This window comes from Dendrobates tinctorius, unplaced genomic scaffold, assembly GCF_039654945.1.
Source record: "Dendrobates tinctorius isolate UK_male_01 unplaced genomic scaffold, ASM3965494v1 ptg000194l, whole genome shotgun sequence".
NCBI lineage: Eukaryota > Metazoa > Chordata > Amphibia > Anura > Dendrobatidae > Dendrobates > Dendrobates tinctorius.
In genome coordinates this window covers 2,528,602-2,553,553 of record NW_027361861.1, presented here as the reverse complement: position 1 = coordinate 2,553,553, position 24,952 = coordinate 2,528,602, and the positions used below count along the sequence as shown (strand labels likewise).

Below are 24,952 nucleotides of genomic sequence, written 5' to 3'. Positions count from 1 at the left end.
AATATTGCAACACAAGCATGTTCAGCAGTTCTTGGAACTCCCATACAGATCAAAGTGGAGAGGCGCACTTATGTGACCAATAAAGAAAAAAGTGTAAACTTGTCAGCTCAACCTAAAGAAATGCAGCTCCTGGGTCCAAGGGTTAAAATAGAAAATGAAGGAATGCACAAAGAAAATTCTAGCTTGTTCATGGGTGGAATAGTAATGGAGAGAGAGATATTTGATCCAGTAATTCCGATGAAATTCAGAAAAATCTTTTTTTTCCAAACATTACAAAAACGTTAAAAAAGAACAAGGAAAAATGTAAAATCACATGGAGAGCGATGACGTGCTTTGAACCACTGTGTTTTTTAATCATGATAATTCCTATGATGTACAGTATAAGCCCAACAAAAAGATTCTTCCTTGCATTTTTATGCCTTTTTTTTCATCTCCTGCTTTTCGGTGCATCCAGCTTCACAAAGCTGAAAGGGTGGGCCATCTTACTCTTATCTGCTAAATCTACATTTAAAAATAGGTTATATTTCCCATTAAATATTGAATTACAAATTTTGTTGAGCTTTAAGAACATTGGTCATTAATCTGACTTTTCTATTTGCGTTTGTATTATTCTTGTAAAATTTCATCAAAAATTTAAGTAAAAAAAAATTGTTGTATTGGCACACACAATTAATTCTATATGTACAGAAAACTGAGACACATTTTTTTCTTTTCTTGTAGTGGAAGCAATACATTTAGGAAGCCTTATAGCAGCCCAAGGTTACATCTTCCCCATATCAGATCATGTCCTTACGCTGAAGGATGATGGAACCTTTTACCGGTTTCAGGCAAGTGACAGCTCAATATTGATTACTGTAATAAACTGCCAAATTTGCTGCAATGTCGTGTAGACACCTGAACGTCACATCTATTTGTGTCTAGAACATCTAATTTCAAAGCTATATGGAGAACATTAATAGAGTTGCCTACTGCATATTGCCCTACGCTTTTAGGTAGTGTTTCTTATTGGGTCTCCCATGACGGTAAAGAGGGCTTGCTTGGATAATGAACTGAGCCAGACAGTCAGCTCCTTCTTTAACCACCTACACAGTCTGTATCATGACCAACATGGAAGTAGGTCTGCTAGGACACATGTCTATTTGCTATAGGATAACCCTTTATATATCAGGAGCGGATGAACTTCCCTGGCATCTTCCAAAGCCAGTATTGGGCTCACAAGGTGGATCCTTTAAGCCTTAAAGGAGTTTTCCTCCAAACAAAAGTTCATTTTAATCAATAGATCTTGTAATAATAATAATAATTTCCACAATTGGATGTGTTTAAATGAAATATTTCTGTGCTGAGACAATCTTATAAATGTGCCCCTGCGGTGTACTGTGTAATGGCCGTGTCTGACCATACAGGAACTTTGTCTGGTCATACCACATCTCCTGGGCAGGGGAGGAAGCAAAAGAGTATACTGACATTACAGCATGGGATCATGGATGATTCTTTCTTTGAAATAAAACATAGTTTAAAAACAGGCATGGAAAGGTGTTGAGTCACAAAAAGAATTAGCTTTGATCCTGTGCTGTAATGTCTGTACACTCTATTGCTCCCCTCCCCAGGAAATATATGATCAGACCATGTTCCTGTATGGTCAGACACAGCCATTACACAGTACACAGCAGGGGCACATTTATAAGATTATCTCAGCACAGGAACATTTTTTTAACACATCCAGTTGTGTAAGTTATAATTGCAAGATCTATTGATTAAAAAATTAACTTTTGTTTGTGGGAAAACCACTTTAATTCTGGGTGAGAACACAGACCCCAGCCGTTGATGCAGCGAGCAGGAAGGCACCTGGACAGGAAGAATTGATGTACACACAGGAAACTCAGGAGTAGTAGGATGGTTGAAGTGGAACCCAGCAGTGAAGGAAGCAAACAAAGCACAGTGTGCACAGAAGGTGGAGTACACCAAACAAGGAACACTAAAGTCAAAGTCCCAAGACACAGGTTCGTGTGTGAATGGGTCTTAAGTGTGCCTGTGTAGATGATGTCCTTGGTCCATGCCAAGCAACCTGCAAAACCTGACATGGAGCACAACAGAGGGCAGCGGACCCATGAGAAGGGAGTAGAGCTTGGGATACCCAGGGCAGGTGTGTAACTACCAGATTCACCCATCAGAATTCCATATGGTTCTATATAAAGCTGTGGAGATTATATTGCTTTATGCTTGGTTTTAAGTGAATGTTTTTGAAGGCAATGACTGAAATGACCCCATCCATCACTAATGAAAAACAGCTTGTTACACTGTAATAGTTCTAGATCCCTCAGGCTCATAGTGTGGAAATTTATCAGCAAGATGTATTGACAGCAACTTTGCACATGCTAACATAAAAAAAGAAAAAATAACCAATTTGTGATACATTCAAACACTAGCAAGTACAACTCTAGCCCCAGTCATTGTATAATTGGATAAATCAGACAGAAGATGAAGGATAAGCAGCTGATTTAGAAATTAAGGATAGGCAAAGTGGAATCTTGGAACAATCTCCACCGACATTCATCATGGGAAGTGAAAAATACAGCTAACTCGGCCATTACCAAACCCATGGAAGACCTTATTATACAACGCTCACTGGCAGCCAAACTAGGTCTGTCTCAGGGCCACTTCTCTCTGTCTTCACACACAGTGGCCCCTTCTCTCAGGGAAAGGAGGTCCTTGGCTTCTGAGATTTACTTGCCGTATATTTCTCCTCTATCTAACTAGGAATCAATGTGCAGGTGTATATGAATATACATATTTTGACCAATATGTGAGAGTGTTTGTTGCTTGAGAAAGGTGGTGTTAATAAATCCACTATTTTTTTTTTTTTTTTCAAACATCCTGGTGCTGTTGTCTTTCAAATTTTTGGTTTGTTGTGTGAATGTATATTTTATCTTTATATTTTTACTTAACTTTTATTGGAAGTTTTAAAAATTGAGACCCTGCCACCAGAATGATATTTCTGATCGTTCTAACAAAAAGGGATAAAATTAGAGTCGCCTGTTGTAAGCAAGACTTCCTTGGTCACTGGACATCAACCATTACACCTATGGGCCAGGTTAGCTTTCAGACCATTAGATGCAATTTATCCCTGTTCAAATAACATGTAAATTGAAACTGGAGTTTGCCGGTACGGGCCCATTTTCAACAGGTATTTTTTGGGAGTAAGTGGTAGCTTAACAAAATGAAAAAGATAATATTCAGGAATCATAGACAGAGTACAACAAAAATACCATAAAAACAGGGTAAGAACAAGGGTATCTTACTACACTGAAGGGCCTAGTAGATTCTCACTGACTCCTTCATGAATTGCTCATCGCCTTCAGAGTCAAATAGTTTTGGTATCCATGTTCAAGATACTTCGGCACTTTTGGATCCTTGGTCGTTCATGAGCTTAAAGTTCAATATACGGTACTTAAAAAGTATATTTATCAAACATATAAAATTATATTAAAATTCCTTGTAACGCGTTTCTGGTGGTAAGACCCCCTCCTCAGGCATAGCATGTATGCAAACAGTCCCAACTTATAATTACAAATCATGCTTACAAACAGGATGTGTGGAGAGATAAAAAAAAAACAAGAGGTGGTTCCTGTGTAACATTGTGGGTAACAGGTAATGGTGAGTTGGAATGTTAGTCACTCACTTCGTCAGGTTGTGCAGAGCAGAACTACGTAAGTAGTGATATATAATCCAATCATGGCTGCTGCTCTAGCCGTTGTACTCACACTAAATGGAGAGAGGACATAAGATGTAAAGGAGAGAGGTGAGCCTGAGGAAGGCGTAGGTTCTACTCCAAAACGCGTTGCAATAAATTGTAAGGGTTGTTTTTATACTTTCCTCCTAGATTAACCTTTGCTAGAGGCAGCACCCGGATCCACCACACTCCTCTCTCCTTTACCAACAGGAAGTGTCAAGGGCCAGAAGTGACATGACATTGACCTTTGCACTTTGAGTCAGGTTTCTCAATCAAAGCAAATGCCTTTACAATATCTAAAAGCACCCTAACATAATTACTTAGCAGAGCAATAGACTTGGCATAATTTTTGTATAGTTAATAATCTCACTTGCGGGATAGAACCTTTAATAATGTCCGGGCACCTTCATGCCCTTCATCCTGTGGTCCCCACTTCCTCGCCTAGCTCGTTAATGCAAAGTCATGAAAACGCACAAGAGAGGAAAAAAAATACCAAGATGGATCAGGATATGAAAGCTTTAAATACTATTTTATTAATTAAGTATAAAATTAGCAGGGTAGGAAAAACAACCAGATACAAAGTAGTAGACACTAATCCTGGTGACAATCACTATATGTTTGTGGACAAAAACATTTGCAATCGTTTTATGACTTCCAAGCCTATATCAATATATATAACACCGTATACTGTAAATCCAAATTGAATAATTAGATTAAAATGAAAGCATATGTGTGTTTGAAAGTGTAGTGTAGACTCAATAAAGTGAAATCTGCATAATATCATTGTAAACATAGTAGCCAAACAGTATAATTGACCTAAATAATCTAGAAAAAGTGCAAGTATATTTGGATATATAGGTATCCTATAGAATCAAAGTGCAAAAGTGCATAGTAACTTATGAGCTCAATAGAAAACAAACGGTATAGTAATGAATTAATAGTTTACTCCTATAGAGTTGTAGAGAACGAATCACAACCCTTATTAAACTTGTGCCGTAGGCAGGCAGACACTAAAATGCGCGTCGGGGTGGATGCATCAGTGTGACAAGTCACTGCTGACTTTTACATTTTCTTTTTAGATAAATTGTATTTTATATTCATTAATACAACGGTGTTTCTTTTCCTTTGTTATATGCAGCCATATTAAAGCAGATCTGTCACTAGAACAATCATTCTTATCTAAGGTCATTGCAATGCCAATTTCATTAAAAACTACTGTCTGTGCTTGTTGGACTGTCTCTAGACTCCTTCCATATTTTAAAAACATTTATTCAGATTTTCCCTGGAAATATGTAAATCATGCACTTAATCAATATTCAGCTTTATCTCTTAACTCCAGCCCTGAGCTCTGTGATTGACAGTCAAGACCTTCCTGAAGTCTGGACAAATCTTCCATATTCTACCATAGATATAATCTACACATTTGCAGAGATACCATTATTGAACTTGGTTCTCGCAAGAGATGGTGTTAGAAACTTTTATTGTATTTAAAAAAATAATCTTACCCTTTAGTTTGGTAGGAGATATCATTACACTGATTGCAATATCAATATTGTCAAGGCAAAAAAAATTCCTTTAGTTACCAAACTAATTAAAACTTTCCTTTTCCTAGTAATTAGCTTAAGTACGGTAATTTACTTAATAAAAATGAGAATTTACTAGTCGGATGTACAAAATGTGTTAATTACTAGTGCAATAAAAAAACAAACCTTCCCAAAGGTTACATCTATACATCTACTACTCTAACATCTTATCGGCAGTGTATAAGGCCCAATAATATACAGTGGGGAAAAAAAGTATTTAGTATATATATATCTCTCTCTCTCTATCTCAATGACATATATATATATACAGTGGGGCAAAAAAGTATTTAGTCAGTCAGCAATAGTGCAAGTTCCACCACTTAAAAAGATGAGAGGCATCTGTAATTTACATCATAGGTAGACCTCAACTATGGGAGACAAACTGAGAAAAAAAAATCCAGAAAATCACATTGTCTGTTTTTTTCTTCATTTTATTTGCATATTATGCTGGAAAATAAGTATTTGGTCAGAAACAAGCAATCAAGATTTCTGGCTCTCACAGACCTGTAACTTCTTCTTTAAGAGTCTCCTCTTTCCTCCACTCATTACCTGTAGTAATGGCACCTGTTTAAACTTGTTATCAGTATAAAAAGACACCTGTGCACACCCTCAAACAGTCTGACTCCAAACTCCACTATGGTGAAGACCAAAGAGCTGTCAAAGGACACCAGAAACAAAATTGTAGCCCTGTACCAGGCTGGGAAGACTGAATCTGCAATAGCCAACCAGCTTGGAGTGAAGAAATCAACTGTGGGAGCAATAATTAGAAAATGGAAGACATACAAGACCACTGATAATCTCCCTCAATCTGGTGCTCCCCGCAAAATCCCACCCCGTGGGGTCAGAATGATCACAAGAACGGTGAGCAAAAATCCCAGAACCACGCGGGGGGACCTAGTGAATGAACTGCAGAGAGCTGGGACCAATGTAACAAGGCCTACCATAAGTAACACACTACGCCACCATGGACTCAGATCCTGCAGTGCCAGACGTGAGAGAGAGAGCATTTGGATGATCCAGAGGAGTTTTGGGAGAATGTCCTATGGTCTGATGAAACCAAACTGGAACTGTTTGGTAGAAACACAACTTGTCGTGTTTGGAGGAAAAAGAATACTGAGTTGCATCCATCAAACACCATACCTACTGTAAAGCATGGTGGTGGAAACATCATGCTTTGGGGCTGTTTCTCTGCAAAGGGGCCAGGACGACTGATCCGGGTACATGAAAGAATGAATGGGGCCATGTATCGTGAGATTTTGAGTGCAAACCTCCTTCCATCAGCAAGGGCATTGAAGATGAAACGTGGCTGGGTCTTTCAACATGACAATGATCCAAAGCACACCACCAGAGCAATGAAGGAGTGGCTTCGTAAGAAGCATTTCAAGGTCCTGGAGTGGCCTAGCCAGTCTCCAGATCTCAACCCTATAGAAAACCTTTGGAGGGAGTTGAAAGTCCGTGTTGCCAAGCGAAAAGCCAAAAACATCACTGCTCTAGAGGAGATCTGCATGGAGGAATGGGCCAACATACCAACAACAGTGTGTGGCAACCTTGTGAAGACTTACAGAAAACGTTTGACCTCTGTCATTGCCAACAAAGGATATATCACAAAGTATTGAGATGAAATTTTGTTTCTGACCAAATACTTATTTTCCACCATAATATGCAAATAAAATGAAAAAAAAAACAGACAATGTGATTTTCTGGATTTTTTTTTCTCAGTTTGTCTCCCATAGTTGAGGTCTACCTATGATGTAAATTACAGACGCCTCTCATCTTTTTAAGTGGTGGAACTTGCACTATTGCTGACTGACTAAATACTTTTTTTCCCCACTGTATGTCCATTCAAATGAAAAGGGGTCGCCACTACTGTACACTTTCTGCTAATACAATCTTAAACAAGCTGAAGCATATGAATATACAGTAGTGGTGCTGCTCTGCATCTGTAAAAGTACATATTCAGCATGAAAAAAAAAGAAAATGTGGTACTCACAAAACTGCTTGAAATCTTTTTTTTTTTTTTTAGTTTAGAAAAATAACATACTCTCAGAGAGAGAGTAGCAGAGTTTATCAACGAGAGATGGTCATTTCTTATCCAATCATGTATTTTCTAGCCCTCAGAGAAAGCATTATTGGATGCGAAACAGTCATTGCTCGTTCATACTACTCTCTCTCCTGTGAGTACGTGTAAGGGTATGTGCACACGTTGCAGATTTGCCTGCAGAATTTTCTGCACAGAATCTGCATCTCTTGGCAGAAAACGCAGGTAAAAATCTGTGCATTTTTTATGCGGATTTGATGCGTTTTTCCATGCGGATTTGTATGTGTTTTTGTAAGTTAAATAAAGATCTATTACACTGTGTTAGCAAGGTTTTGTCCCTTGGACAATTTTGAGTGTTCCTGTTAGATTTTTTCATGCTGATTTCAGAAATGACTTCAGATTTTTCCTATCACGTAAGGTTTTTGAGAAATGATACGAAACGTTATAATATTCTGTTATAATTCTAAAAACTCATATATGAACTTTTTCTGAAACAGTATATTCTGAATTTTCCACTGAAATAATATAAATCGCTGATCTACACATATGCAAGCACTTATTATGCTAATTCCGCGCAGGCGCAGTGAATCATTCGGCTGACCGTGTACGGAGCATATCACATCTCCTGGGCAGTGGAGGAATCAAAAGACAATACTGATGTCATGATCCAGGACGGGATTTCGCTTTGACCCGTCCTGGTTAGACTATGGGTTAATTGTGCTGCCTCTCTCTGGCAGCAGGAGGCTATTTAGTGCTCACTGGACCTGGGTCCGGTGTCAGTTATACTCCTGCCCTCGGCTGAGTTAAGTGACCTCCTGTATACGTGTGCCTTGTGCCTGATATCTTGCTTGCTTGTTCGGTTGTGACCTGGTTCTGTCCCTGTTACGAGTTCTGCCTGACCCTCTTGTACTGCGCTACCTCTCGTGTATGACTCTCTGCTTGTGACCCGACTTCTCTCTGCTTGTCTCCTTGGTACCACGTCGTCCTCTTGTGTATGACCTTTGGCTTTGTCTGATTACCCGTCTGTTTGTCCCTCCTGTACCTCGTTTGCCCGTACTGCTGTGACCTCTGTTTTGCCTGACTCTGAGTTGTTGTATGGTGTCCTGTCCTATCTGAATACAGGACGCTAAGCCCCGCCCCCTTGCAGTCACATGACCATAGGTCCCGTGCAGACTATTCAGTTTCAGTGTCCGCAGGTCCTATGCCTCTTTACTTTCCAGCACTGACTGGACCCTGACACTATTAGCCTGAAGCACGCATGGTCACCTCTGCTGCCCTGCTCCACAGGTATCTTTTAACACTGCTTCTGTACTCAGGACACGCGCACTGGCTCTATGAGCAAGTGCAGTGCGGTGTCTCTGACAACTGACATACTTAGATTATGGCTGAATGGATCACAACCTTCAATGCCGTTCGCTGTCCCAATGTTATGGAGAGAGCAGAGAGATCATGTAACAGATTGATACTTCTGCCTTAGAAATGTAACAGTGTAACAGGATATTCAGCAAAGAACAAGAAATCAATAGAATATCCTAATCTTCCTTCAGTCATAAGACCAGTGCCACACGATGAAAGTCTTCGTGTTCCAAAGCCACCCAAAGTATGGACAATGGAGTACGACGAAGATGAACTAGCAATGTCAGTGGAAAATAAAACTGCTGCAGACCCAAACTTTGAGCCTTCTACATCTAATACACATCTGGTCAGTCAAGCTGATCTGAGTGACTTGGTCAGAGACTTGAAATTGTCAAAGAGGGAGGCATAATTATTGGGATCAAGGCTACAAGAACAGAATCTCTTATTACCAGGAATAAGAGTTACTGTTTTTCGCAGTCGTCAAGAAGACCTTAATCAATTTTTCAACCATGTCAACAGTTTAACCTTTTGCAAGGATGCCTTGGGATTGTTTGGTGCCCTTGGATGCAAACATGACCTGAAGCAATGGTGACTGTTCATTGACTGGTCAGTTTTAAGTCTGAAGGCTGTTTTACTACACAACGGAAATATCTATCCTTCTATACCTATTGGACGTGCCGTACACTTGAAAGAAATGTATGAGAATATGGAGTTACTGTTGACCCACATTAATTATAGAAATTATAACTGGAACATATGTGGTGATCCAAAAGTTGTTGCACTTCTTTTTGGACTGCAGCTTGGATATACCAAGTATTGTTGTTATATTTGTGAGTGGGGCAGTCGTGCACGAGAAATGCACTATTTCAGAAAGGACTGGCCACTTCACAAAAACCTGGTTGCTGGACAGAAGAATGTTAAACATAATCCTCTTGTTGATCCAGCAAAGATATTTCTCCCTCCTCTGCATAGTAAACTAGGGCCTATGAAGTATTTTGTCAAAGCAATGAACAAAGAATCGGAAGCATTTTCTTACTTGCGACAGAAATTTCCAAGAATAAGTGATGCAAAGATTAAAGAAGGTATTTTTATTGGCCCACAGATCAGAGTTACAGTTGTGGCCAAAAGTATTGACACCCCTGCAATTCTGTCAGATAATACTCAGTTTCTTCCTGAAAATAATTGCAAACACAAATTCTTTGGTATTATTATCTTCATTTAATTTGTCTTAAATGAAAAAACACAAAAGAGAATGAAGCAAAAAGCAAAACATTGATCATTTCACACAAAACTCCAAAAATGGGCCAGACAAAAGTATTGGCACCCTCAGCCTAATACTTGGTTGCACAACTTTTAGCCAAAATAACTGCGACCAACCGCTTCCGGTAACCATCAATGAGTTTCTTACAATGTTCTGCTGGAATTTTAGACCATTCTTCTTTGGCAAACTGCTCCAGGTCCCTGATATTTGAAGGGTGCCTTCTCCAAACTGCCATTTTTAGATCTCTCCACAGGTGTTCTATGGGATTCAGGTCTGGACTCATTACTGGCCACCTTAGAAGTCTCCAGTGCTTTCTCTCAAACCATTTTCTAGTGCTTTTTGAAGTGTGTTTTGGGTCATTGTCCTGCTGGAAGACCCATGACCTCTGAGGGAGACCCAGCTTTCTCACACTGGGCCCTACATTATGCTGCAAAATTTGTTGGTAGTCTTCAGACTTCATAATGCCATGCACACGGTCAAGCAGTCCAGTGCCAGAGGCAGCAAAGCAACCCCAAAACATCAGGGAACCTTCGGCATGTTTTACTGTAGGGACCGTGTTCTTTTCTTTGAATGCCTCTTTTTTTCTCCTGTAAACTCTATGTTGATGCCTTTGCCCAAAAAGCTCTAGTTTTGTTTCATCTGACCAGAGAACATTCTTCCAAAACGTTTTAGGCTTTTTCAGGTAAGTTTTGGCAAACTCCAGCCTGGCTTTTTTATGTCTCGGGGTAAGAAGTGGGGTCTTCCTGGGTCTCCTACCATACAGTCCCTTTTCATTCAGACCCCGACGGATAGTACGGGTTGACACTGTTGTACCCTCGGACTGCAGGGCAGCTTGAACTTGTTTGGATGTTAGTCGAGGTTCTTTATCCAACATCCGCACAATCTTGCGTTGAAATCTCTTGTCAATTTTTCTTTTCCATCCACATCTAGGGAGGTTAGCCACAGTGCCATGGGCTTTAAACTTCTTGATGACACTGAGCACGGTAGACACAGGAACATTCAGGTCTTTGGAGATGGACTTGTAGCCTTGAGATTGCTCATGCTTCCTCACAATTTGGTTTCTCAAGTCCTCAGACAGTTCTTTGGTCTTCTTTCTTTTCTCCATGCTCAATGTGGTACACACAAGGACACAGGACAGAGGTTGAGTCAACTTTAATCCATGTCAACTGGCTGCAAGTGTGATTTAGTTATTGCCAACACCTGTTAGGTGCCACAGGTAAGTTACAGGTGCTGTTAATTACACAAGTTAGAGAAGCATCACATGATTTTTCGAACAGTGCCAATACTTTTGTCCACCCTCTTTTTTATGTTTGGTGTGGAATTATATCCAATTTGGCTTTAGGACAATTCTTTTTGTGTTTTTTCATTTAAGACAAAATAAATGAAGATAATAATACCAAAGAATTTGTGTTTGCAATCATTTTCAGGAAGAAACTGAGTATTATCTGACAGAATTGCAGGGGTGTCAATACTTTTGGCCACAACTGTATAATGAATGACTGTAGCTTTGATGGTATTTTGCAAGGTGCTGAACAAGTAGCATGGAGAGCCTTTAAAGATGTGACCTACAACTTCCTTGGCAACAGCAGGGCACTGAAGTTTGAACAACTCGTGGACAACATGCTCACAGCATATCATTTGATGAAATGCAATATGTCACTAAAAATACAGTTTCTACATTCTCACTTGGACTTTTTTTCCCAGCAAATCTTGGTGCCGTTAGCGATGAACATGGTGAAAGATTTCATCAAGATATTGCGCTGAAGGAGAAAAGGTACCAGGCAAAGTGGAGTACGTCAATGCTGGCTGACTATTGCTGGAATCTTATTTGAGAAGCATCTGACACGGATTATAAACTAAATCAGTCTGCAAAACACTTTTGAACAATTGCTTTAGCTACTGACATTGATGCACATGTGTGTAGTGTCATAATGTAGACTATAAACTGTTGTTTCTTAAAAACCTTATGTGATACAGACTTTTTGAGCACAAATTCGTGTTCAGAATATGAAATTCTATAAAATACAATAACATTTTCCCAGGGGATAGATAGATGTAGATAGATATATAATACCAAGGCTGATGTTTATTAATGAATAATATGTTTAATTTTTTAAAAAAGGGGAAAAAAATGGCTCCCACGCAATTTTCTGCACCAGAGAGGGAAAGCCGACAACTGGGACAAATATTCATAGCCTAGGAAGGGACCATGGTTATTGGCCCCCCTGGCTACAAACATCTGCCCCCAGCCACCCCAGAAATGGCACATGTCTAAGATGCACCAATTTTGGCACATCGCCTCTCTCTTCCCACTGCCCTGTAGTGGTGGCATATGGGTTAATAAGGGGTTAATGTCACCTTTGTATTGTAAGGTGACATCAAGTCTAGCTTAGTAATGGAGAGGCGTCAATAAGACACCTATCCATTACTAATCCTATAGTTGTTAAGGGTTAAATAAACACACACAAAGAAAAAATTCTTTTTATGAAATGAAACACTACACAGTTTTCCCATTTTATTGTACGCCTAATCCATGCGAAGCCCTCGATCTCCTGAAAAAAGTAAAAATAAACAAACAAATACTCCCTGTTCCGTTGTAATCCATTTAATAATGAGTGTCCCATGATGATTTTCCCTATAGAGCTGTCACATCAGGAGATGTGACCTCTCTACAGGGTCTCCAGTGACACACTGACAGGAGACAATGGCTCCTGCAGTGCATCACTGAAGAGGGTACCTGAGTTCATCCTCTCATTTTAGGGCAATGCTGTGTGAGAATTAGGGTTTGGGGACCTCTTTCCCGGCGGCGGAGGGATACATCACGGAGGATTACCTCTGCCTGTCAGTTCATCACGGGAGCCCCTGTAGAGCACTGAAATCACCCGATGTCAGTGTTCTACACGGGAGATCATCGTGGGACACTCGTTATTAACTGGACTACAGCAGAAAGGTAAATTTAGGTTGGGTTATTATTTTTATTACAGGAAATCGAGGGGTTCGGGGAATTAGGTGTATATGGTGAGTATGTACTCTGTTATATGTTGTATGTACTGTCTATAATGTATGTTATATGTATGTAGTGTATGTTCTGTATGTTTTTTTTACACTTGACATGCATTGTCTGATGGGACTACTTTACCATCATCGACAATGCTATCACTGTGAGCATTCATTGCTGGATGGGAGCAGTAGTTCCATCAGACAATGGCTGCTTACACAGACCCGCACACACCAGCACACACAACAGGGACACACGCACACACATAGGGACACACGAACACACACAAACACGCACACACATACACGTAGACCCCCCACACAGAGTCATGCACACAGTCTCCGCCCACACTCCACCTACACGCATCCCTCCTCCTGATCTGCAGCGTTTCTAGCACCCACATCCGCAGCAAATCCGCAGATCTTTTTTACGTCTGAGGTTTTGCTGCAGATGTGCCTGACTCAATGGAGTCAATGGGTGCAGAAACACTGCAGATCCGCAAAAAGAATTGACATGCTGCGGAAAAAAAACCCACTGCAAATCTGCGCAGATTTTTCTACAGCATGTGGACAACTAATCTCCATTTCCCATAGATTAACATTGGCTGCACACTACACTGCAGATTTGATGCAAATCTGTGCATCCAAAAACAATGCGGATCTGCATCTATATCTGCAACCTGTGCACACAGCCTAAGGGTGGTCCAGGACTATAGTCATTTCTGAGCACTCCGGTGTATCTGAGCCCTGGCCTCCTCTCACATGAAAACAGCATTCATTAACCAGCATACCTGTGTCTTCTCTCACTGCGCATTCAGGGATACCACTGTGGTGCTGAAGTCTTTCTGCAATTGGTTTCGCAATTGAGACACAGTCCGGTTCAAATGCAACAAGTGAAACTTTACTTGAACAACTTGGCAGCACATACTTGTCAGTTACAACATCAACAGACAGTTCCATGCAATTCTCATTCTGTTCTTTCCCTGCACTCAGTTGCACGTCCTCCAGTACATTACGGGGTAATAGCGCCTTAGGCGGTACCGCAGCTTTCTCCCTGTTCAGACTTCCTGTACTTGGAGATTCTCTGGCCCATTTTGCCCCGATCCTGAAAGCATCAGCCCATGCAACTATCTGCCACATGTTAAACAATCTGCGCCCTGTACTTTCCCGGACTGCTTCCTTTCTCCAGCTATGAACTGCTGCAATCCTGCTGCTTGACCCCATATATCTGTCCTATAGACTCTGAATGGCTAAGCTTCTCTTCTTTAATGTTACGTGGCTGGTGTCGTGTCCTGGGCCTAGAGCCCATGTGGACTATTCGGGCACCCGGGCCCTTCTGACTACCTAAGGGAATGTTCCTAGCTTACCACACAGCAGCCCCTCCTATAGTTAACCCGTTCCTATACTATTCACTAGCTGAAAGCTCTGTGCACTATAATGCCCCATCTATTGGCCAATCCAATAACTACACTTACCCTATACACTATACATTGCATCATTACAATGGTATAACATACATATATACATTTAGCAAGACACGGTAATACACATAATAGTGTAGCAGTACCATTGTATAGACATGGTAATACACTTAGTCGTGTAGCAGTACCACAATGTATTAACAAATATACATAAACTGATAATATACGGCACCGGGACGAAAGAGAAAGGCAAGGGCATTACCGTACGCCCTACATTCCTCTTTCCCTTTAATTTGGTTGTCCTCGACCAAGTACCGCGTAAACCTTTATTTTTAAAACTTATATTCCACGCAGGGAGGCAACATGAGATAGTCCAATTATTAATAAAAGTGACTCATCATGAGCCAAGTCCACAAAAATGGCGCAGCACAGTCTGTGTTGCAAGAACATAATAGTGGTTCACATTCCTCCAGGTGAGAAAGATATGTAAATACCAATATTTACAGCATGACCCGTGTGCGATGGGTCCATAGTCCTTAAGGATGAGCTCCCCTTTCCCTTATGGAAAGCACAATCCTGTTTGTTGAGACCAGCCATTTTTCCTCTATCCAGAAACCACAAAATCCATGGTAAGGGAAGATAGTTCCTGCTTTCCAAAAGAAAGGGCGCAACAAAAGGAAAGCAAAAATACAGTGATCATTCACTTAGGCCATCTGACCGTACTACACCCATCTCTTGGGGTGCTCCAGGGCTCCATTGCCCGCAGGGACGCAGAAAAGTCCCATTTCCCATCCAGGTGCAACGTGCGCAACTCTTTTTTTATATTAAAGCAAAGTTATATTACATCAACGGCGCGCATCCCGTGCCACTGCAAAAGTGGGTGAATCCCACGCCCTATTTCGTGCTGAGGACAACTCTGCAGGATGACCGCTTCATTCCTCCAGCTATGAACTGCTGCAATCCTGCTGCTTGACCCCATACTTCTGTCCTATAGACTCTGAATGGCTAAGCTTCTCTTCTTTAACTGTGGTGTCCTGTGACTAGAGCCCATGTGGACTATTCAGGAGCCCGGGCCTTCTGACTACCTATGGGAACGTTCCTAGCTTACCACACAGCAGCCCCTCCTATAGTTAACCCTTTCCTATACTATTCACTAGCTGAAAGCTCTGTACACTATAATGCCCCCATCTAGTGGCCATTCCAATAAGTACACTTACCCTATACACTATACATAGCAGCATTACAACGGTATAACATTATACATATATACATTTAGCAAGTCACGGTAATACACATAACACTGTAGCAGTACCATTATATAGACATGCTAATACACTTAATCATGTAGCGGTACCATAATGTATTAATAAATATACATACATTGATAATATACGGCACCGGGACGAAAGATAAAGGCAAGGGCATTACTGTACCCCCTACATATTCACTTTTCTAAATAAGTTTTATTTCCCACATTTTGGTGAGTCTTCCATTTTCTTTCTGTTTGTATGCCATTAATTATTTTTTTACTCCATAAACCTGTGTAAATGTTACTGCAGTTTAAATGAGTTTTTATATACTGTATAAATCATCGGAGAAGATATATATTGGAGAAGACATAGATATATAGCTATCTTCTACGATGACCAGTGCCATTCTGCTCCTCTTCAGAGTTATTCTGACAATGATTCTGACTAGCCGGATCACACTGGGGTTGATTCAATTCAATTCAATTCAAATAGGCTTTATTGGCAGGACCAAAATACAATTAGTGTTGCCAAAGCAAGAAAAGAAGTGTGGCAGGGGAGTGGATTAGGGTAGTGGGGATGGGGTGTTGGGGGCAAAATTTGGGGAGTGAATTTGTCAGCTGGAAGCTGCTTTTACAAGTCAATGGAGCTTTGTTCTCCTTGTAAAAGGCTCTCCTGGCTGATACATAAACTCCACAGAGTAATCCGGAGAGTTGGACCAGAACCGTGCTGGAAACTGGGTAAGATGGTGATTACTAAGTAAGTATATTAACACTCTTATCTTATACTACACTAATATTTACACTGATTTAGAGAATAAAAAAATAATGGGAGTTTGTCTACATTTAATGTTCCCCTATTGCAAATACACTACAGACAGGGTTGATAAATCACTGAATTTAGATGATTTACCCTTCTATGCTAATACTCGGCTGCTAGCTTTTAGTACTTATTATCAATTATTATATATTTCTAACTAGTAACTTGCGTTAAGTTGATATGCATATGCAAAATATGTTGTAGCTGATAGCTTGTAGTAAATTAGAGTGAGCAGCTGTAGTCTATTCACTTTCTCCATTACTGCCTTATCATCTGTGTTATTGTGATTGTACCAAGGGTTATAGCTGTACAGCCTCCCTGATGTGTTTCATCCAACTACTGGTTTCACTAGGAAATTACTAAGTAGCAGTACTTGGAAACTTTAAGACTGTGTGTTCAGAGGTTTTTTTTTTCTGTAGGCTTCGGAGCAGACTCTGGAGGGAAGCCTATCAAAATCCTCCTCAAAAACTTAGAGATTCTGCTCAATTTCTCCACCGAAAAAATTTGCAAAAAGACTCTGTATGAACATGGTCTTAGAACTGCATTGCTCAATATTCGGTTGCGCACGCATAGTCTTTTTGCAGGGTTTTTGGAGCAGAATCTCCACGTTTTTGAGGATTTGAAAGGTGTCCCCTCATTGTCACCTCCAAAGACTCTGAAAAAACCCTCAAACCATGTCAGAAAAATGGAGATTCTGCACAGTTTCTACTCTGAAAACAATGAAGTACACCTTATGGCTCAACTGCTTATAGAACCACCTTTATCAGCAATAACTTGACATAATGATTTTCTGTGCGACTTTCAGTCTCCCACATCGTCTTCCAGGAACTTTAGCCCAATCTTCTTCACAATGTTGCTTAAGTTCATTGAGTTTTGTGGAAATGTGTTTGTACATAGCTCTCTAAGGCCTGTTTCACACATCCTTGCATCTCCAGTACCGCAAAAAACGGCACCGGAGATATCCATGTATTTAATACTTGTGACACCACAAGTTTACCACCTGTGTGCGACATCAGTACCTCACGCACTGGTGCCAGGGAAACAGCAGTACAGTTAGCGCTGTTCCTTGACTCCAGGTGCTGACGACAGCTTGCATCATTCTCCCTTGCTCTGCCTGCGAGAAGGAGAGAATGAAAATATTTATATTCAACTGATAACAGCGGCAGCTGATGGGACTATTACTCCCATCAGCCTACACCTGCTACCGCTAACACCAATGAGAGCAGGTGACAGCTGATGGGAGTATTAATCACCCGCCACCTGCACTATAAATAAATGAATAAAAATCCAGCCTGAGTTTCCCTATATTTTCTTAGTTTCTATAACCAGCCAGGCAAAACTGACAGCTGGAGCTGCAACCCTGATCTGTCAGCTTCAGCAAGGCTGGTTATCAAAAATAGAGGCATCCCCACACTGTTTTTTTAAATTTATTTAAATAAATAACTTTTAAAAAAACAGCGTGGGGTCCCCCTCATTTTTGACAACTAGTCAAGCTAAAGATGACAGTTGGGGGCTGGTATTCTCAAGCTGGTAAGGGACCATGGATATTGACCCTCCCTCAGCCTAAAAATAGCAGCCCACAGCTGCCCCAGAATGGACATATCTATTATATGTGCCAATTCTTGTGCTTTGCCTGACTCTTCACACTTGCCATGTAGTGACTCAGTGAGTTCACCACAGATCATCTTGAGAATTGATTTGCAGAGAACTCACGGAGCTGAACTGCTGTGAGCTCACTGACTTTTTCAAATGGTGCTGAGGTCACTGCTTTTCAGCCCGGCTGGGAATGCAGCCTCAGTGACTGGCAGTAACCTTGATTACTTCACTGCTAGTCACTAAAGCTGCACTTGCAGTAGCTCATTCACCAGTGGTTCTCAGCCTGTATGGCCGCATCTTGGCACCATCCAGTTTGAAAACTATCACCCAAAATTGAAATACGACGTGGGAAAAAATGACAGGGAGGTGAGGGATATTATTGTTTTTTTTATTTTTGTTTTATTACAGGAGACAAGGGATTCAATGGAATGGGCATTAGGTGAGTATAACTGTGTTTGTTATTTTTAAATAAAAATAGAAAACTGTGTTTTGTTTTATTTTAAATAAAATACTTTATACATGCTGTGTCTTTATATACCATATAACTATAGGATTAGTAATGGAGAGGTGTCTTATAGCGACCTCTATAAGACACCTATCCATTACTAAGCCATGGGCTTGATGTCACCGGACAATACAAAGGTGACATCAACCCCACAAATATGCTACAGGGCAAGTGGGAAGAGCAGGGCAAAGTGCTGCTATTTTTAGGCTTGGGGGTCAATATCCATGGCCCCTTACCAGCCTGAAAATACCAGCCCCCAGCTGTCTGCTTTAGCTAGACTGGTTTTCAAAAAATATATATATATAAAAAAATAATTTAAAAAACAGCATGGGCACCCCTCTATTCTTGATAACCAGCCTTGCTAACTCTGACAGCTGAGGGATTGCAGCCCCCAGCTGTTAGTTTTTCCTGGCTGGTTATTAAAAATACAGGGGAGCTCACGCCAGTTTATTTAATTATTTATTTAAAGCGCAGGTTGGTGATGAATATTCCCATCAGATGCCACTTGCTTTCATTGTTATCATTTCAAAATAGCTCTCATCATTCTCTCCTGTTCGCGCTGATCGCTAGCAAAGCAGGGGAGAATGATGATAGCGGTTTTCAGCACCTGGCGCCGGGGAACAGAGCTAACTGTACCGCTGCTTCTCAGGTGGCGGTGCGTGTCACACTGATGACATCCCTGTGTGTCATCTGTGTGCACGTGTGTGGGACATTTTGCGGCCCGTACTGCTAGTAAAAAGCTGACATGTCAGCGTGTTTTGCCCACGGACACACACTGTCCATGGAAACACACTGACATGTGCATAGACCCATTCATTTGAATGGGTCTACGTGTGTAAGTGTCTTCGGTATGTGTGAAAACCACACTTACAGGAGACAAGGACGTCTGAAAGAGGCCTAAGGCTGGGTTCATATCTGTCATGTCTGGACTGCAGTCTTGACTGGCTTTATGTGCAGTTCCATGTGACCAGCCACTAGTCTGATGAGTGCAGGCGTTCCCTGCTATTTATATGCACTAAATTGGACCAGAATAGTGCGTGCTTCAATTTCTTTCCACAAAGACGTTTGGTCTATGAGGGAAAATCGGCTATGTTCACTGGTACATTGGTTATGGGTGCATATGCTCACTGCATGCAGTCTGTAGCTCACACAGACAACACTCTTCTGTATAATACACTCATCTGAACAAGCCCTTAAGATCCTGCCACTGCATTTCGATTGGGTTGAGTTCAGGACTTGATTCTTATGTTTTTCAGCCATTCTGATGTAGATTTGCTTTTGTTTTTGCAACAATTGTCGTATTGCATGACCCAATTTCAGCTAAGTTTTTGCTTTTGGATTGATGACCTCATATTTGACTATTAAAGAGAACCTGTCAGCTTCATTGTGCACAGTAACCAACAGACAGTGTCAGGTTGGGGCCGTTATACTAATTAAAATGATACCTTGGGTGATGAAATCTGTCTTGTGGTTGTTGTCTAATCTTTATTTTCAGTTTTGAGCTAACGATATGCTCGTGCTCTGGGGCGGGCCTGGAGGGGGCGTCTTATTGTGGTGTTCTGATTAGGTACTCATAATGCAGACTGCTGACAGGTCACTGATCCATCAGTGACCTGCCCTCTAGTTTGCATAATGAATACCTGTACATGCTGAAGAAAAAAAAATGCTTCTGCAGGCAGATGCCAGCCTGCTCTGCAGCATAATCGCATGTTTAATGTCCTAGTAATAACTATTCTTGATGTTATTGCTCAAGTAAAAGAAAAAAATCAATGTGAAAATGGGGCCCGCAGTAGCAGCTATCGGTGTGTATAGAGATCTGATAACTGTTATTGCACAGGCGCTGGCGGTGCAATTTTGCTGGAGAAGAAAAAAAACTTCCTCCTCCAAGATGGCACCGCCCGCGCCTACACAGTAGCAGCTCTCGGTGATCTCCGAGAACTGCTAGATCTGCAGCAGAGAATGCAGGGATTTTATCAAAATGACAACAAACAGTAAAGTAAGTGACACATCGTTGGAATCACAGTCCCTGCCTCTATATTATGCTGCTCTCAGGAAAACCTAGTGTCAGATTCCCTTTAAAAGTAAAGATTAGCATTGTATTTCATAATGGTATATGGTATATACAGTATTTAGCCATTTAGATTACAACCACAGAACTTAACAATTTGCTTTTTAGACTTTTAAATTAATGCATACATCAGTTATTAGCATGGACTTATAGTTGTCTGCACATTTCATAAAAGAGCATTAATATTCAAGTATTGCACTGTCAAGCCCTATCTAATTAGCGTGCAAGTAAGCAGGGGTCAGACAAGGGCGGCTTCGTTCTCAATAACTGTAGCGTCTGTCACACCATGCTATCCCAGGAATTCTTTACCTCCCAGGACTACATTTTTTTTGTGTGTTTTTATTTATTTATAAACATTTTAAGGTTACTGGGAAACTATAGATGCCTTTCACTGAGCATGATTATGCAGAAGTTACCCTGTATTTCATATGCAGTCATTATTTCTTGCTAGTATAATATATGGTATGCCGCCCGTAGTGTTTGATGCCTTCTTTAGACGTCTGTGTTACACATACTTGTTGTATCTGTTGTTTTTCACAGATATCACACATACCCATTATAATGATATTGCTGCTCACATGTCCGTTTATTCCAGCCGCATGAATGACAAGGTCAAACAAGTCTTCGGGTCCGTTAATAACCCATACCGCACACGTATAACATCTGAGTGCTGTCTGTGTTTAATATTGCAAAGTAATAGGAGAAGCTTTTCAATTTATTTTTCTTTAGCCATCCGTGAAGACGCTGATAACACATATGGTAAAAACACACACGGATGAAGAATGGATGGTAAAAACAGACACACGGATGAAGAATGGATGGTAAAAACAGACACACGGATGAAGAATGGATGGTAAAAACAGACACACGGATGACGCATGGATGGTAAAAACAGACACACGGATGACGCATGGATGGTAAAAACAGACACACGGATGACGCATGGATGGTAAAAACAGACACACGGATGACGCATGGATGGTAAAAACAGACACACGGATGAAGAATGGATGGTAAAAACAGACACACGGATGACGCATGGATGGTAAAAACAGACACACAGATGACACATGGATGGTAAAAACAGACACATGGATGACACATGGATGATAAGAATAGACACACGGATGGTAGAAACAGAAACATGGATGACGTATGAATGGTTAAAACAGACACACGGATGACGCATGGATGGTAAAAACAGACACACGGATGACGCATGGATGGTAAAAACAGACACACGGATGACACATGGATTGTAAAAACAAACACACAGTTGACACATGGGTGGTTAAAACAGACACAGATGACCATGGAAGGTTAAGACAGACACACGGATGACACATGGATGGTAAAAACAGACACACGGATGGTTAAAACAGACACAGATGGTAGAAACAGAAACACGGATGATACACTGTTAAAAACAGACACACAAATGCAGAACACTGATGACCCCGGAAGCATTCTTTCACTTACGTGTTTAATTAGAACCTGACCCTTGCGCTAACATGTTTTTTAAACTTTACTTTTTCATATTTTAATCTGCAAATAAATGTAATGTTTTAATGAATTTTATGGTTGTTGGCTTTTCTGCTTTTTTTCACCTGATGGTGCTTGTATACTAATTTAATGCATACATTTAGTGAAGAAATCTGCAACTTGAGTTGTTTTAAAATAATCATTGGAATTTTCGGTCTCTGTGCATTGGTGCGGGATTGTGGGTAGGGTCTTTGGCGCTGCCACAGCCCTTCCGCTGCCTCTGGTGTCTTTATCCGCTTCCTTATTCAACTTTCGCACCTGCACCATCATAGCTGCTAGCGGCACCTGTTCATATTGACCTCCTGGCAGTCTTCAGTAAAATTGCATCAGTGCCAACACATACAAAGATTAAGATCTGTTGAGAAGGACAAACTTTTAAATTCCTATTATGCATCTGTGTTCTCTAAAAAAGCAAATGGAACTTCAACTGATCTTCACGGTGCAATCGATGGAATTAAAAAAATCCCACTATCCATAAACAAAGAGATGGTGAGGGAACACTTGGCTAATATAAATGAATTTAAATCTCCTGGTCCAGGTGAATTATATCCTAAGGTACTGAAAGAGTTGACAGAGGAAATTGCAGAACCACTAGCCAAAATCTTTGAAAAATCCTGCAAAACAGGAGAAGTTTCAGAAGATTAGAGAAGGGCAAATGTTGTCCCTATCTTCAATAAAGGAAAGAAGATTGATCCAGAAAATTACAGGCCAGTGAGCCTTACTTCTGTACCAGGAAAGATATTTGAACAAATTATTAAACAGAATGTATGTAAGTACTTGGATAAGCATACATTAATTAACCAGAGCCAGCATGGATTTATAGCAAACAAGTCATGCCAGACTAATCTAATTTCCTTCTATGATGGAATTACTGACTGGGTGGATGAGGGAAATGGGATTGATATAGTATTTAATAAAGTATCTCATAGTATCCTTATTGAAAAATGACCAAGTATGGGATTGACAAAGCGACGGTTAGGTGGATTCATAACTGGCTCAGTAACCGTACTCAAAGAGCGGTAATAAATGATTGCACATCCAGTTGGAAAAGTGTTTCAAGTGGGGTATCGCTAGTCTCTGTCCTGGCCCCAGTGTTGTTCAACATTTTTATGAATGATCTAGATAAATGAACTGAAGGTAAACTAATCAAATTTGCAGATGATGCAAAGCTAGGAGGTATAGCTAAAACTAGAGAAGACAGAGAAAGGATTCAATATGATTTAGATATGCTTGAACAATGAGCAGCGACTAATAGAATGGTTTTTAATGGAAAAATGCAAGATTCTACATCTAGGCAAGAAAAATGATAATTGCATCTATAGAATGGGAGGAATAGAACTAAGCAACAGCACTTTTGGAAAAGTCTTGGGTATACTAATAGATCACAGACTGCACAGGAGTCAACAGTGTGATGCAGAAGCAAAAAAGGCAAACACCGTTCTAGGATGTATAAAGAGAAGCATAGAGTCTAGATCACGTGAAGCAATTATTCCCCTCTTGGTCAGGCCTCATCTGGAATACTGTGTCCAGTTCTGGGCACCACATTTTAAAAAAGTCATTGAAAGACTTGATCGAGTTCAGAGAAGAGCTACCAGGATGGTGAGCGGACTGCAAGGTATGTCATACGAGGAACGGTTAAGGGATCTGGGAATGTTTAGCTTGCAAAAAAGAAGGCTAAGAGGAAACTTAATAGCTGTCTACAAATATCTGAAGGGATGACGCAGTGTAGAGGGATCATCATTATTCTCATTTTCACATTTTTATAGGCCAGTAAGTTTAACCTCAACTGTGGGTAAAATCCTGGAGGGTTTTCTAAGAGATATTATACTGGAGTATCTGGAGAAGAATAACCTTATGACCCAATATCAACATGGGTTTACAAGGGACCGTTCCTGTCAGACTAATCTGATAAGCTTTTATGAAGAGGTAAGTTCTGGACTGGACCAAGGGAATGAAGTTGACGTGGTGTACATGGACTTTTCAAAAGCTTTTGCTACGGTGCCACACAAAAGTTTGATACATAAAATGAGAACAATGGGGATAGGGGAAAATATGTGTAGGTGGGTTAAGAGCTGGCTCAGGGATAGGAAACAAAGGGTGGTTATTAATGGAGCACACTCGGACTGGGTCACGGTTAGCAGTGGGGTACCACAGGGGTCAGTTTTGGGCCCGCTTCTTTTTAACATATATATTAATGACCTTGTAGGGGGCATAGAGAGTAGAATTTCAATATTTGCAGATGACACGAAACTCTGCAGGATAATCAATACAGAGGAGGACAATTTTATATTACAGGAGGATTTATGTAAACTAGAAGCTTGGGCTGATAAATGGCAAATGAGCTTTAATGGGGATAAATGTAAGGTCATGCACTTGGGTAGAACGAACAAGATGTATAATTATGTGCTTAATTGTAAAACACTGGGCAAAACAGTCACTGAAAAAGACCTGGGTGTATGGGTGGATGACAAACTCACATTTAGTGGCGTGTGTCAGGCAGCTGCTGCAAAGGCAAATAAAATAATTTGATGCATTAAAAGAGGCATAGATGCTTATGAGGAGAACATAATTTTACCTCTATATAAGTCACTAGTGCGACCACACTTAGAATACTGTGTACAGTTCTGGTCTCCGGTGTATAAGAAAGACATAGCTGAACTGGAGCGGGTGCAGAGAAGAGCGACAAAGGTTATTAGGGAACTAGGGGGTCTGCAATTCCAAGACAGGTTATTACACTTGGGGTTATTTAGTTTGGAGAATCGAAGGCTTAGGGGTGATCTTATTACAAT

At 40.6% G+C, this 24,952-nt stretch overlaps 1 protein-coding gene across 2 annotated transcripts in view; it reads left to right on the top strand.

Moving 5' to 3' along the window:
* RGS6 (regulator of G protein signaling 6) overlaps window positions 1–24,952 on the top strand; it is a 629,091-nt gene that overhangs the window by 456,892 nt on the left and 147,247 nt on the right. For both annotated transcript variants that reach the window (XM_073552710.1, XM_073552711.1), the window contains exon 5: window positions 721–827. In XM_073552710.1, the coding sequence (XP_073408811.1) occupies window positions 721–827 (107 nt within the window). The remainder of the gene's footprint in view (window positions 1–720; window positions 828–24,952) is intronic.